The sequence below is a fragment of the Myotis nattereri genome (assembly GCF_964212035.1).
Source record: "Myotis nattereri genome assembly, chromosome: 1".
Classification (NCBI taxonomy): Eukaryota; Metazoa; Chordata; class Mammalia; order Chiroptera; family Vespertilionidae; genus Myotis; species Myotis nattereri.
The window spans coordinates 50925351-50942227 of record NC_138075.1 but is presented as its reverse complement, the minus strand read 5'-3'; the positions used below and the strand labels follow the sequence as shown (position 1 = coordinate 50942227).

Here is a 16877-nt window from a genome sequence, read left to right as displayed (position 1 = left end):
CTTTCCTCCTCTCCTTTCTTTCTTGATTTTTGGACATTCCTAATCAAGTTCAAAGTACGTTTTCTTTGGATATAATTTTACAAATAGTCTTTGAGAACCTATATCAAAGTTCAAGTCACTTTGTAAACACAACATCATCAATGAAGCCGGGAGATCTTAGGTATAGTGACAGCAATGGTTTTAAAAGATCCGTGTGATTTTTATATTGTGTCATTCCAGGGACCTTCCTGAATGAAGCTTTAAGGAAGAGATTAACATGGAGAAAACCAGACTTTGAAAGAGGCAATCAGGCTGCCTTTAGTCTAACCTGTGGGAGAGGCAAAGGGGCCGAGGAGACCTCAGTCCCACCTGATACCACTGTTTTCTACTCCTCATCCCTGTGGACTTCACCATGGGGAGCAAAAAGTATGATGTAGGAGAAAATTGAAAACCCTAAGAGTCAATTATAATGAATATCTTAAACTAATGATATATTTTATTTTATTTTTTAAATATATTTTATTGATTTTTTATAGAGAAGGGGGAGGGATAAAGGGTTAGAAGCATCAATGAGAGAGAAACATCTATCAGCTGCCTCCTTGCACATCCCCTACTGGGGATGTGCCCACAACCAAGGTACATGCCCTTGACTGGAATCGAACCTGGGACCCTTGAGTCCACAGGCCGATGCTCTATCCACTGAGCCAAACTGGTTAGAGCCTAATGATGTATTTTAATATTCTAGGAATTTAAATTTGTATTAACTGTTATTTGAATTAATGTCTGGTGTGTGTATTGAGAGAGTAATTGCTGAACTTGGGGAAGTGAGTTACAAAGACTTCAGCAATGGGTGTAAGTGGCCAGTGGGCCAAGGGGTGTGAGGTCCCAAGGAGCAGATCTAAGATCTCCGAGGTTTCTCCAGAAAGGCTGCCGGCATTTCATGCCGGTGTGCTGCTCTTCCCCACGTACAGCAAAGCCCAGACAAGCCCTGGGAGAAAGGCACGGGGGCCAGAAAATAAGCAGCAGTTCCTACATTCTTCAGTAACATCTCCCAAACCTTAAAAAGTGAAACTTTAAGAAAGCTCATTTTTGTATCTCCAAACCACCGAACTGTGAAATGGGATGAAATATTGATAGTTCCACATGACATTTCATGGGGAAAGCTTCTGTGTCACAACTACCAGTTCCACTGGATTCCCAGCGTGCCCTTGTCTTGACCCCCATGGCTGAGTGAGGTCTGCCCAGCCCAGAAACAGCGAAGTACGTGCTGACTGCTGTGAAAGCACCGAGCAGCCCCAGGACCAAACTCTGCTGCCTCCGAGTGACTTCTGACCTGGTGGCTGAAGTCGGAATCCTCCAGTGATTACCATAGATTATGACAGCGGAAGTCACCATTCTGGGGTCCTTTGGGGCAGGAGTTTCCCTTTGGCTCTCCCTCCATTCAGCTTCCCTCACTCACTGTGTGCTGTACAATTTTGTTAGTCAGGGAGTAGTAATTCTGATCCAACCAGAAGCGTGTATGATCAGGAGTAGGATGATCTAGACAACGGATGCCTACTGCTTGGGGGGAGGTGCTCCTGTGTTGCCTCTGAATGCCCTTTTTTTTGGTTTGTTTTTTTGTTAATCATCACCTCAGGATATTTTTTTCCATTGATTTTTAGAGACAGTGGAAGGGAGGGGGAGAAACAGAGAGAGAAACATCGATGTGAGACATACACATTGACTGGTTGCCTCCCACACGTGCCTGGACCAGGGCTGGGGGTTGAACCTGCAACCCAGGTACATACCTTTGACCAGAATTGAACCCGCGACCCTTCAGTCTGTGGGCCAGCCGATGCTCTATCCACTGAGCCAAACTGGCTAGGACAAATGTCCTTTGTCTTTGTTACTGCTGTCATCTACCACGTTAATTTTCTGGAAGAAGAAAATTAGCGGCCAATATTTTCTTCCAATAAAATCACTGGCATCAGTCTCTACCCCAAAATGAGGCTTGACCTTCAAAGTAGTGATGTCATTGCCACAAACTACTTTGAACCACTTCTTTGGCAACTGTTCTTCGTACCAATGAGATGAGAAAGACAAGTTTGTCACTTTATAGTCTTTTTTTTTTTTTTTTTTTTTAAGGAAAATGGCCTGGGCTGATTTCTTCTCTTACGATTAGCTATTGGTTGTTTTCAAAAATCGAATTCAGTTTTCCAGGAGAACAATGGCCACGATGGAAAATATTAAAACACTGCTAAAGGAGCTTAAAGTAGTTCCAGAAGAGGAATTGCATATGGGTTTTTGGCAGTGACCGTGAGCATTTTTGGCGCAAGTATTTATTAGCCTCCCCAGTTGAGTGCCTTGAAGGGGCAATGTTCACGTGGGAGCATACCTCCCAGTACATTTGTTAAAATAAAATCAGCTTCATTACCTAATAATGTATATGACTTTGGGAGGAAACTCGGAGCCTCATATTTTATTTCTCCTCACCATACCGTTCAATTAGAGTGGGCTTCGTGGAAATTCTGATTCCATTGCCATCGCTGCTGCACTCAAGTATGCTTTTTGATGTCATGCTCTGAAATAAACGAAGTTGTTTGCTACAACTACCTACACACAAATTAGAAAATTATATGACAAGGCGTTTAATACAGCCTGCAGCTGGGACACAGGTTATTACCGAAAGTCGTTGTCGGCATGGTTTCTGGTTTTGCAGTAAAAGAAGATGACTTGAAAGGACTCAGTGGTTTTGATGCTCTTCTGGAATGAAAACATTCAGTGAGTGCAGAGCATCGGGCTGTCATTAATGTCAGCCATGCGAAAACACTGTCTCCAAGAACACTACCGTCATTTCCCTGCCGAGACCAGGACTTTCCACTCTCCAGCATTTCGGGCACTGGGCTGGTACTTTCCCAAAAGAGAACTTTTGGGCGATCCATTCTGGGTCCTCCAACACATAGAACACTTTTCAGTTCATAGGTGGCCTGAGGTTGCCAAAGTCACCCAATAATTTTGACAGGAAGATGTGTTCCTTTCTGAGAAATATTGAGAGTGAAGGATGAAATCCTCAAACTTCGGAAGGCAAGTATAAATACTAAATTTAAAGGTACGAAATGTTGGTTCAAAATAATGTGGTGGACAAAAGTATACAACTATCGGAGTAGCTTTATATTACTTCCCTTGAACTTCTTGATATGTACAGTTTAGCATGGCCTTATTGACAAAGTAGACAAATTTCTGGTATTCTTGATATGTCTGATGCTGTGTAACACCTTTTATGTACTGTGTCTGTTGCCTGATTATGTTGAAAAACAAGCAACAAAACACCATGCTTCATCCCAAAGTTATGAAGGTTGTAGAATGAAGCGCGCTGTGTGGGTGGAGTTAATGGTACACCATTAAACAACAGAGTTGCCCTGTATTTTCTCGCTCTGCAATCAACTGGTGCACAAGAGAGAAGAAAATAAAGCTGTTTTCTGAGGTAGGGAGTAAGCATTAGGAAGTGGTATTTGCTATCATATCACCAGGGTACTCTGTTGTTCCTGTTATTTTCCTCCCCCCATTCATGATCCATGAATTAATTTAAGAAACAAACAAGGCATTCGGGAATAGGCTAAATATAAAACAGTATTTGCTCTACTCTTTGGTTTCAAACACTCTAAGAGAAAGATAACATTTTTTTTTTTTTAAATCTCACTCAAGGATATGCTTTTATTGATTTTTTTTTTTAAAGAGAGAGAAACATCGATTTGTTGTACCCTATATGCGCCCTGACTGAGGACCAAACCTGCAACCTAGGTAAGTGCCCTGATTGGGAATTGAACCTGCATGTAACCTTTTGATATACAGGAGGATGCTCTAACCAACTGAGCCACTCAACCAGGGAAATACCAAATTTTGGATAAGGAAATATTTTGTAAATTCCCAGGATGTCACATATTTGTCATACTTGCTGTAGTGGTAGTATAGCATTTTTAATATTACATTTTTATTGCAATGATTTTTAAATCTCCAAGTTGAGTTCTCACAAAGAGATTGCCTGAGTTGGGGAGGGTGGGACATCTGGTGATACACTTATGGTGATCTTTTAATTTCACTTATGTTCTATGCTTTCAAATTATAAACTGAAAATGCAATGTCACTTTCCATTCTCTCCTATCTCATTTTTAACATAAAAAACAAAAAAAAAATTCTATTTTATTATTTGTTTGTGAAGTAGCCACAAGTAAGATTCCAGGGTTTTTTCATAAGCATATATTTTTCCCCAGCCATCAATTAAATCACAAAGACAATGCAGCTCATTTCATAAAACAAAATATAAGTGATTTTTGAAACTAAATGGCCAAAGGACATACTTGCTTATATTTGAGCTGCTTTTGACTCAGTAAAAAATACAAGAGAGGAACACCTAAGACTTGAAATCTTGGTGGGAATTTTAATGTTTTAAGTTGTTCACACCCAACCCCAAACATAGTCATTTAAAAAAATAATGTTTAAAGTCATAAAACTTACAATTTAGGTATCATGATTTCCCCCTACACAGTATTCAACAAAAATACATTAAGAAACTTTGCTACAGAATGATATCTGGAAAATATCAACAGAAATGTTATCAATGATCAATCCTTCTCCCTTATACATTAAAGAGATTAAAACTATTGTCACCATACAATAAGCTTTCATTGGGAAAAAAAATAATCTTTCTTAATGTTGTTTGTTTTCCTCAAGGGCAGTCGGAAAAAAAAATGAAAATGTGACTCAAAGGAGATGAAGAAGTCTAAATAATGCTACCTTAATTCTGAAATAATAAAAGTTCAAGCAATGAATGGCTGAATTCACACCTCAAATTACACCAAATACAGCCTTATAAAAATAAGTTTTCGTTTGTGTGAAATCATGACCACACTTAGAGAAAACAAAAGAAGCATTTTGCAGAACTGTGCTGGCTTTGCTGCTCTTTCTGCTAATTTAGATTGTGCAAAAGATTCATTGTGTGGACCACTTGCTCTTTGTCACACTCAGGCAACACCTTTAGAGGCAGACAAGAGAGCTATGCAGTAAGCAGTCCCTTTTCATCATTTAGATTTCTGCAAGGAGATTTCACATGATTCCATAAATGAAATAACTTAAGTAATAACTATAGCTCTGCAGGGAATATGCAACACATTAATATACCCAGGCAGAAGAGATCTATGCATATTTACTTTCAGCATTTGGAAATGGCTGGTGAGAGTGATTCAGTGCCCTAGCCTGTTGTCTTGATCATCTCATGCCTTTTAAGCAAAAGGAAATGTATACTGCATAATGGCTTTACCACTCTGACCTCAATGTGGAGTACAATGACAGATAACAAGAAGTAGAAGCTGGTCACTTACACAAGAAAATGATTTGGATGCTTTGGCTCATTCTGGTCTCTGCTGAGTTACCCACATCCTTGTCAGCAGATGTGGCTGACAGTTAAAACCTGCTATTTCGAAGGCTTAAGATATTAAACACAATTTGGGCGTATGAAGAGTCACTTTTTCATTTCATAAGCAATCGCAATGCGAGTCCATTGCCCGCACTAGTTCTCCCCAGGAAGGGAAGTTGAAAGATCTATTGCCTTGCAACGAGCCTTGCTGGCCTTCTTCCTCCTCTGAAGCTCCTTAGCTTTAGACAGTCATGGCTTTTGTTTTGTTTAGCATGCTCTAAAGAGCTAAATGACCCTTTCAAATCACAGATTTCTGACCCTTAAGGACCTCTGAGATGACCCAATCAGACCCCTCTTTTTTTTATTATTTTTTTTAGCAACTGAGGCTCTGGGAGGTAAAGTGATTGTTTTGAGATTACCTACCTGGGGTGAAACCCAGGAGCGGCCACCACCCACATGGCTCATTCTCCTGCCATCTTCCCAACATATCAGCTCTCCCATTTCACAGATGGAACAGTAGAACCAGGGTCAACAGAAATCACTCACTTGAGAGGAGTGGGCAAAGGTTAGTTTATTAGCGTGGCTGGCTGACGCCTTGGCAGCTGCGGGGGGGGGGGGGGGGGGGAGGGGGCTGACCTTGAGGACAGGAAGTGGGATAGTTCATGGTTCACATTAGGAGAGGCAGTACCCTCTGGCGTCACAGACAGAATGCTGGGCAACTAAGGGCGAAGAGAGGTCCCAGCAGATCAGAAAAATGATGGGAGAGCCACGGAGGAAGATTACCCTGGAATGAACCTGTGTCCACTTGACATTTCCCCGGTCTCAGACCTAGCCACATGCACCACATGCACTTCAGACATACCTAGAGCTACAGAAGCTTAACTTGCTTCTTAAGTTAAAGTCTCCCTTAATATTTGTCTTAGGGTCCACAGAAATCAAACACCAGAGGCATTCCTAGTCCTCTCTTCCCAAGTCGTTTGCTATTATAACAACTGAATTCATTTTTCAGAGCATTTCTCATTTCCTGGAATGCTATGTAACTACCAGCCCTCTCCACATGTTTAGAATGGAAGGTCTATGGAGCAGGGGCCTGTCTTTCTCAATCTCTATTCCCAGTGCCTAGCTCGGTGACTGACATACAGCAGGTGCTCCAAAGAAGTGGGTTAGGGTATCCTATCACCTGCTTCTAGCATGTACTAGTTAATCCCTATCACCCTAGAGCAGCGGTTCTCAACCTGTGGGTCGAGACCCCTTTGGGGGTTGAACGACCCTTTCACAGGGGTCACCTAAATACATCCTGCATATCAGATATTTATATTACAATTCGTAACAGTAGCAAAATTACAGTTATGAAGTAGCAACGAAAATAATTTTATGGTTGGGGGTCACCATAACATGAGGAACTATATTAAAGGGTCGCGGCATTAGGAAGGTTGAGAACCACTGCCCTAGAGGGAATGAAAGGGTTGTTAAAGCTATCCTACACAGCCCTAAGCAAGTTTTTCTTCCAGTATAAAAACTCTGCGGCAAGAACCAAAATAACTTAAAGGATTCCTAATTTATCATAAAATGAAACAAACAAATAATAAGATCAGTGGGGGAAAGCATTCTTTTCTGAACTACTTTTATGAGAACCTACAACCCAAAGATGCCAAAGGAATTTACAGGATTAGGAAAAAAAGGGCATGGGAGCTGAGGGAGGGGGAAGGGACACGCTCATGGAGAGAAAGATGGTAACTACTCTTCTGACATCAAGGGCTAGCCCAAAAGTAGTCCTCACATGGGCGCCCTGTGTGTGCTTAGATGTCAGGAGTAGCTTTAGAGATAGACAGATGGGAGCCTAAATGTTAAGTCGGCCACTTATTAGCTCAGAGATCATGGGCAAGTTATTTAACCTCTCCAGTCTATGATTTTCTAATCTGTACCATGGAGATAAGAGTAATTATTCCACAGGGTGTTATGAGGCTCAAATGCAAGAATACATCTAAGCAACTAGCTCAGTGCCTGGCACACAATGGTAGCCGCTATTGCTATTATTATTATAGCAATAATAGCTATGGGTATTTTGACTTGATCTCAGATAATACTCAACAATCAAAGTTAATCTCCATCTGTTTTTCTGAACCAGAAATGACTGCTTTATCCTGGGATTATTTATAAGGTCAAGGTAGCAAGTGGGTGTCAGCTCATTTCCTAATTCAGATGGGTTTCCAGTGGATGTTTGGGATACTGGTTGAGATGCACTGTGCTGAAATTGATTTTGACATCTGCCAAGGGTGTGGGGCCAGGCTTGCTGGTTCTAATATTAGAATTGGTAAGTGTCACAGAGGCTAACAGCTAAGTTAATATTATATAACAAAGCATAAAGAAATGGAAAGAATGGGCTAAGAGTCAAGTGGCCTGGGCTCTAATTCTAGCTCTGGAGCTAATATTGATTTGCCAATATTGATTTTGAAAATGTAAGTAAATACATATAGGGCAGGGCACTTGGCCTACAGGACGTCCTTGATGGTAATTTGTTGAGATCATCTGAAAGAAGAATAAAAGCCCAAGACTATCATACAGAAGTGTAATAGTTAAATATTTCCTGCCCTCATTCAAAAGTTTGACTCTTCCGATCAATGAGGAATATTTGTGAAAGGAGAAAAAAGATTACAATATTTTTGGCACTAAAAAAAAAATCAGCTAATGCTTAGGGACGCTCCAAGAAAGACAAGACTGTTGAGAATATGGCAGCTCTTTAATAACCAAGGCACCATTTAAAAATAGCTGGAATTAATTACAGAGCTAATGACCCATTGAAAGGCTTATTTAAATACCAAAGCCAGCACTGAACAATCATGGAAAATATGGCTTAAGAGGGTTTTCGAGAGCAGAAACCAGGAACAGCAGTTGAAACAAAAAAACACATTATCCTAGAACACTAGCTACTTTGGTGAGAAACATTCAGGATGTGAAAATCCCCGGGGAGTTCTCATACTGGGTAAGAGAAGCCACCAGAATGGACAGAAAGACAAGGAGATGACACATACGGTCACAGTCACCTGCTTGGAAAAGAAGGGCCTCTATTCAGCATTCACGGGGGAGGGGAGCCCTTCCCAATCAGCCGCCCCCATCACCCAGGCTTTCTTCGCCCCTCCCACCCTGTTTTCCGACACACCTGTCCATTTTTAATGTGCCATAGGCTAACATGAAAACCTCCACAGAGAGGAAAATCTATGTTTCAATAAGTCTCTGTGGCTATTTTAGAGCTGCATTATCTCCACACGTTTCCTGTGTCTCGGTCCTCTGTGCCCCACAGCCACACCATCACAAGCCAAAGCGGAGGTGATAAGCTTCTTCGGCATGCCCTACTTGCCAGGCAAAAGTGATACCACTGCAGTTCTCAGCTTCTCTCTGTACCAAGATGGCCTTTCTGGACACCAGTACCCTGGGAGCACACCGGGTGGCCAGAGCTGGAATAGTTTCATTACTTCCTTCATGCCCATTTATTAAATGCATTACTCTTACCCTTATTGACTCTATAGCCCAGACATGCCTTGCAGTTGCTTTGCTAAGTGAAAAGTGTAATAGAATCAAAAGGTTCCAAAGCCCTTGAGATCTCAATGTGGGGATGTGGGGGCGGGAGCGAGGCACTCTTGACGTATATTGGTTTCAAGGAGCAAATATAAATTTGAGTATAAATGGCTGCTCACAATAATGCTTTTAAACCAGCAATTATTTATACTGTACTACTCGAGGAACCCTGTAATTATTCCGAAAGCGCTTGCCAACGTCTACCCTGTGTCATAATTGCCAACACAGCCTTGTTCAAAAGACTCCGTGGCTATGTTAAAATTCTGTTTGGTGTTAGGTTACTGTTTGAAACACGAAGTGATTGCACCATGTTGCGATAGTGAAGCAGAATGGGGTCAATGAGGGAAAAAGAAATTATAGTCACAGGTGGGAAGAGAAGGACAGTGGTGGTTGGGAGGACACTCATATTGCTTGAAATTTTTTTCTACTTCCTTTCTAAGAAATACTGTCATATTTTGAGCACAATGACTTTAAGGAAACTTTTAACAGATGCTTTACGTGGTAGTTGTTTGAAAGAAGAATGATAAGCCACTTCTCCCTCTTCCCCACTCCCACCTGCCCAGAAAATATCTTTCCACTTCCGGCCTTTACTCCTGATACTCGTAAGTGAATCTGTGATTGTGGAACCACAGCTTACACATCTTGAAACAGCCATCTGTGGAAGTCACAACTTTGTTGACCTATTTTCTGCTACTTCTTTCTGTTACACGAATCTCTTCTACTTGAAACCGTGGCCCTCTACTTCCTAACGAAGAACAGACAGCAGAGGGAGTTCATGTATCTATAATGAAAGCTTTGGGGGTGCCTGGCGTTTCAAGTCTGTGCTTAGGAAAAAAACGGGATGCACCCTATGTGTGTGAGTCTCTCTTATCTTGATGTCAAGTTCTCTTTCCATATAGACCCACTCAATTGTGGATGAGGGGCTCTCTGTTCCCTATCCACCCCCAAATGAAATCTACTCTCAAAACTGAAGGTGCTGTGGATAGTTCCATAAATAGAAACAGGGAGGAGGAAAATCTGGCCTAAGCGACAACTTCTGAATTTAAATCATTTCTCTCCTCCCATGCCCCCTCTCTTTTATGAGCAGATCATGAAAAAGTAGAGAAGGCCGTTATCTGAAAAGTTTTATATTACTCATCTAAATATTTTAGGGATATGTTTTTCCTGCTCTGAGTGTCCAGGCTATCTTCTCAGGTCTGCTTGCTCTGCAGGTGACGATGTTGCCATTGACTGCTCCCCATGCTTCTGGGAAGGTGTGGTAGGCGAACATGCATGTGTGTCAGCAGCCAAAGTCAGCATCCTATGACATCCACTGGGCACAAATGGGGTCCTCTAAGCTGAAAGTTCATGGCTTCCCCTTTCTCATCATTTCAGGTTCCAATGGATACCCCATCTTGAAGTCAAACCTCACTTCCTCCTCAGAGCCTTCTAAAATGAAGAAACCTTGCAAATGACAATAGATGCTGCCCTTCACCATTCATGTATCCAGTTTGAACTTCCTTATCTTCCTTTTGTGAATACATTGCCTACCCCCTTTCCCTCCAGGAACATTTGTTTGTTCTCCCCAATTCAATGATAAATGACAAGGAAGAGATTTATTGAAGCATATATTCCTACATCATCCCCAAATGTTTGAATCTCCCCAAATGTTTGAATCTCTCCAAATGCTTTAACTGCAATATGTACCCAATAAATATTCTTTAAATAGCGAACTCTTACTCTCTGATTTATCCCACCGTCACTGGATATGTGTTATTCTCTATTACTCTAAAGAAATTTCTTCTCCTACTCTTGCTGGCAGCAACAATTTTCTACTACCTGTATTCTTTTTGCCTAGTACTCAGATTATGTGAAGGTTGAACTTCAAGTTGCTTTGGGAGAATCTGCATTAATGCTCTGCAAAATTAACTCACTTTCTTAAGACCTCAACTGTTACATTTACCTGGGAACTAGAGAGCAAGGGCTTTCTGGCCTAGAAGAGGATGCATAAGATGACACATGGTTTGGCCTTCACTTGGAAGGAGCAGGAATCACAGAGGTCATGATTACGTGACCGGAGGGGCCAGGGTAGTGAACAGTGTGTTTTGACTAAGTTACTTTGTACTGTTATGTAATGAGATATAAGCTCAGCCTTGCTTGAGCTTAAATCTCCAGTGTCAACTGTTACAAATTCTGGGATGGGAGAATAAACAGGAAATTCTGTCCTCCCTCCTCTAGTCTGTCAGGCCTGAGGTTCATCAGGAGCACCATTCCCTAGGGCTACAAAAGAAACATCTTGCAAATTGGAAACAAATATAAGTTATTTTCTAGGTAGTTCTCTCAACAAATTTGATGAAGTAAATTCTCCTAACTTCAGAAACCTTTGTGAGCATTATGTTTTTAGAGTATCACCAGAGCAAAGAGCAGGAATCTGAGCCGATTAGAGCCTTAGTAAGTAATTTGGGATAGCTGAATTTTCAAATAGCTCTAGTTTTATCCAAGCAAGCACATCAAAACAAAGGAGGTAGTATCGTAAGTATATTTTATGAAATATTTCTAAAATCATGACATTTATTTTTTCTCTGAGAGCATTTTGAACGTAATTGACTTTCCTGATGAAGTGTTATTATAAAATATTTTAAAATTTATCAGAAATTTACCCCCAAAGCACAAGATTATTATATATGCTATAATATTCTGAGGGTCTTCTAAGATTTAGATGACATTTTGCCCCCAAACTAAATGTCCATTATGCTGATTTTTTAAATAGCTCTTTTTCCCCTTTTATGAGTTCCATCTCTAGTCATATGCTCCATCTAATGAGGGCCTCTTTATTTATAACTAATATTTCATCTTAGAATTAGCCATGTGCTTGGAACCTAACCAGATAACCAAAGTTTGTCAGAGGACCTGTGTAAAAACCGTTTTAAGTAGGATACATTGGGTCTACAGGGATTTCCTCCGAGTCAAGGGCACCAGCTTGAACTTTGGGACTCTATTTTTGGCAGCCATAGGCCTATCTGCTTACTTCCTAAGTTCTCAGATAGTCCCTGATAGAAGAGGTTACAAGAAGATAGATTCATCCTAGGTAAAGTATTGCTGGATTAGGAAGGTGCAAATGGTGACTAATCACCCAGAGGGTAAGACAATCACCTTTCTGTTATTTGCATTATGGTCTTGGGTAATTATCCAAAGCTTGTTCAGTTTGAGAAAGTTTCTTGATCTTTTCTCAATGTCATCATGTACATATGTTGTAAGGAATGGCAAATTGATTTAACATGACTTAAACAAATTTTATGCTCCCCCCCCCCCAAAAAAAAAATATTCCAAGCCACAAATGTATACTTTCTAAATTCTGGCTACTTTTTGTTTTCTTTATTATACATAATCAAAAATTACTATAGTTGTTTTTTTCTGAAGGAAGCTAGTTGAGTTATAACAAGCAATTTGTGAATAATTGGAATTTGTAGTTTTAGTTCATTTTTGGACTATGTCAACTAACCATTTGTATTCTCTATTGGGCAAAGCAAAAACGTTTATCAGAACAAGTATTTATTCTGTTCCCTATGAGACTGCATTAAATTTCAATCTCTCTAGAGAATTTGACTGACTTCTTCAGGCAGTTTAGGTTGAAAATTATCATCCAGCCACAGAATGTAGTCTGGTTATATGTTAAAATGTATGTCACTTTGAAAAACACTGAGGACATCAAGATTACAACTAAACTACAGCACAACCATTAAGAACCACCTGAAAGCTGAACAGAAGTCCTACAATTAAGGCTATAACGAAGAAGCCACATGAAGATAGGCAGGAGGGCTGGAGACATGGAACAGTCTGTTCCCATACCCACATGTGGCAGATAAAAGTCAGAAGGGATATCTTGGCTGCGGAGGTCCCCTGAGAAGTGAGGAGTCTCAGCCCCACCAGCCCAGGGTTCCAGTGCCAGGGAGATAATTCCCCTTAAATTCTGGTTGTAAAATCCAGTAGGGATTGTGGCTGAGTTAGATGGAGGGCTTCTGGAGTCCCAGACAGTTCCTCTTGAAGGGCCCATGCACCAACTTACTTGGACTCACTCCCTCTGAGATCCAGTGCTGGGGCAGCAGCCAGAAAGATACCAGGGATATATGGGGAGAAACTGAATTGTTGAGCATCAACACAAGAGCTGGAGGGGCAGTTTTCTCCAAGACAAAAGTGCTGGCAGAGGTCACTGATCCTTTTCTGAGACCTCCCCTACAGAACCAGCAGGTGGGCACCATATTTGAGTCTCTATCAACCAGGCTCACACTGTTCATCCCACCCTGGTGACTTCCTGAGACACCATCCTACCCAGCTGTTTCCAGTGGCTTATGCTTCAGACTTTCCTAAAATCTCTAAAAAAAAGTAGCATCTGGTCTTAGCATGCCCTGTACCTCTCACTAAGTGGCCACAGACCTGGCATTAGCAGCAGTTAGCCATCGTTTGTACTTTGGCCTCTCCTGGGCACTTCAAAGCCCAGCAAAAGTATCAGCCATCTGCATATAGCTTTTCAGCTCATGCTGATAGCCCTGGGCAGAACACAGGTGGTGGCTGACCTTGTCCTTCACCTCCTGGGAGGCTCAAGAGCTAGCACACTCAGTGGACAGTTTCAGACCATGTCCAAGTACCACCTAACAATCTCCACAACTGACATACTCAAGGGGTGAACTCAGCTGGCACCAGAGCCCACTGAAATTAAGTCCTACTTTGTGGGATGGGCCCCTGCACAGCTGGTCTTCCATGGTGGTCACAGCCAGTCCTTGCAACCAATCAGCCTGGAGGTAAATCCCTCCCATTGGCTTGTCAATAGCAATCAAGGCTCAACTACAATAGGCAGGTGTACACTGTCCACATGGTGGGGGTGGGAGGAGAACATACCTGGAGTGCCCAATTCAGGTGAATGGGGAGGCTGAGCCATTGTCCCTATAGGACACCTACTATGTTATGCCACTCTACCAAACCCAGGAGACATAGCAGCTTTACCTAATACACAGAAACAAACACAGGGAAGCAGCCAAAATGAGGAGACAAAGAAACAATTTCAAAGTGAAAGAACAAGAAATAAATGAATTAGAGGCAAGCACTCTAACAGATACAGAGTTCAAAACAAAAATTATAAAGATACTCAAGGAACTCAGTGAGCACTTCTACAACATAAAAAAGGACATGGAAACCATAAAAAAGAAGCAGTCAGAAACAAAAGATACACTAACTGAAATGAAGAATAATTTACAGGGAATCAACAGTAGAGAAAATGAAGTCAAGAATCAAATCAGTAATTTGGGATATAAGGAAGCAAAAAATACCCAATCAGAACAAAAAATAGAACAAATAATTTTAAAAATGAGGATAGTTATTTCTGGGATAACTTCAAGTGTACCAACATTTACATCCTGGGTATGCCAGAGAGAGAAGAGAGCAAGAACTTGCAAACCTACTTGAAAAAATAATGACACAAAACTTACCTAACCTGGTGAAGGAAATAGACATATAAGTCTAGAAAAATGCAAAATTCCAAACAAGATGAACCCAAAGGGACCCACACCAAGACTCATCATAACTAAAATGTCAAAGGTTAAAGACAAAGAGAGAATCTTAAAAGCAGCAAGAGAAAAGCAGTTAGTCACCTACAAGGGCGCTCCCATAAGATTGTCAGTTGATTTCTCAACAGAAACTTTGAAGGCCAGAAGGGCCATATTCAAAGTGATGAAAAACAAGGACCTACAACCAAGTTTACTCTACCCAGCAAAGCTATCATTTAGAATTGAAGGACATATAAAGAGCTTCCCACACAAGAAAAAGCTAAAGGAGTTCATTACCACCAAACTAGTATTACATGCAATGTTAAAGGGTTTTCCTTAAGAAGAAAAAAAAAGATAAAAATATAAACAATAAAATGGCAATAAATACATATCTATCAACAATTCAATCTAAAAAACAAAATAAACAAACAAGCAGATCAGAAACATACTTATAAACACAGAGAACATTTTGATGATTGCCAGATGGGAGGGGAGTTTGGGAGATGGGTGAAAAAGGTGAAGGGATTGAAAAATACAAATTAGTAGTTACGGGAATGTAAAGTACAGCATAGGAATATAGTCAATAATATTCAAATAACAATGTATGGTGTCATACGGGTACAAGATTTATTGGGATGATCATTTAGTATGTTATGTAATGTCTAATCACTGGGGTGTTACTTGAAACTAATATAATATTGTATGTCAACTGTAATTGAAAAATAAAAAAATGATTTGAAAAAAACAGGGAGTAACAAGGGTGGTTTTCTAAATTTTTTTTTCTTTTTTAATTGCTTCTTTTTGTTTTGTTTATTTTTGTTTTCAAGAGTGCCTTCTGAAATAGTCAAATTCATGTGATATAACCAGGGTCAGCTTGCCCCTGTCACACCCTTGATAGTTTATTAACACAGGAACTGAGCTGCCATTCCATTTTTGTTATGTTTATGCTTAATAACTATATTCAAGTGGTGATCCTCCCTCTAATGTGGCTGCTTGGGCAATCTGTCAATCTGCCCTTAGCAGCAGCTGCTAATATTTAGCTGTAATTTTAGGCTAAAAATTGTTTTCTATTTAAAAGTTACACAGGCTTACTGAACAAAATTTAAAAAAATATAGAAAAGTATAAAGGAAAAAAAAAGTATTCACAGCCTTTACTCCAGAAGATAATCAAGGCTTTAGTAAAGTACACCTCTGTATAAACACACATACACACATGAGCATACACATGATGTTTTAAACTATGTCTTTCTATACATGGTGAGTTTTATGTTGTTTTTTAGTATTAGGAAATACACACTAATTATAAATAACTGATACATAATTATAGTTGTTATGATAAGAAAATGTTAAACTATTTACTTTGAGATGAATGCAAGAGTTTTACCCAGTGTTGTAGATCCAGGAAAACTTGAGGAAGATGTTTTAAACACAAGATGGTTCCCAAGATTTTGGATGCCCTTCCATAATGTAATAGATTCCAAATTGTAAAATACCAATGCAATTAAAAATTTATTTATTGATTTGAGAAAGAGAGAGGAACGGAGGGAGACACACATACACACACACACAAGGAGGGAGGAAGGAAAGGAGGGAGGAGGGAGGGAGAGAGAGAGAGAGAAACAGACATGGCTTTGTTGTTCCACTTATTTATGCATTCATTGGTTGATCTTATATGTGCCCTGACTGGGGATTGAACCACAACCTTGGCATATCGAGATGACACTCTAATCAACTCAGCTACCTGGCTAGGGCCAATGCACTTGTAAAAGGGTCAGACAAAACAGGAGGAAAATATATGTCAATCCAAAACTATATCTGTAGAAGTTGAAATGCTCCCAAAGTGAGCAGAGTCAGTCTACCAAAGCAAAACCAAAATGAGGCGAATATTCAAGTATTCAGACAAAAATGCCTGTTACTAAAGCAAACCACAAATATTTGCTTAGCATCTACCATGTCCAAGATCCTGATTATGCAAATACTAGGAGTGCCAGACAACTGCCCAGTCTTTTACTAGTGTGCTTCTTTGTCTAACTAGATACACCTGCAGTTTTCCACATGGGATTCCACTTTTTGGTTTTGGCTGAAGTGTGCATTTATGCTGATGGATAGAGGATATTAAACAGGCTCTTAACTGGAAGGTATCTCACTTGACTTCAACATGAAGTCTATCTTGTGAGATTGATTAGGGAAACTTAGGATATTTTAACCCATATGTATATATTATCGACTACTGCAGTGGTCAAAATCACTTAGGATTCCTGTCTGCCACTTATGTAGACCTTAGAAAAAATTTCCTTGAACCTCAGTTTCTTCATGGGTAGCACAGAGGTCTTACCAATAACCTCACCTCATGGTATTCTAAAAACAAAATGAGATAGTACAGTGTTCAGGGGATAGGGGACTCTCAGTAA

The 16877-nt window shown here is 40.3% G+C and overlaps 1 protein-coding gene across 4 annotated transcripts in view; it reads right to left on the bottom strand.

Moving 5' to 3' along the window:
• RORA (RAR related orphan receptor A) overlaps window positions 1-16877 on the bottom strand; it is a gene marked incomplete at its 5' end in the record, with an annotated part of 724182 nt that overhangs the window by 48069 nt on the left and 659236 nt on the right. Inside the window, one exon of one of the 4 annotated variants that reach the window (XM_081094739.1) lies at window positions 2642-2900. The exons of the other annotated variants lie outside the window; for them this stretch is intronic. Within the exon in view, the coding sequence (XP_080950865.1) occupies window positions 2642-2900 (259 nt within the window). Of the gene's footprint in view, window positions 1-2641; window positions 2901-16877 lie in introns of those variants that run through there. 4 annotated transcript variants of the gene reach the window in all.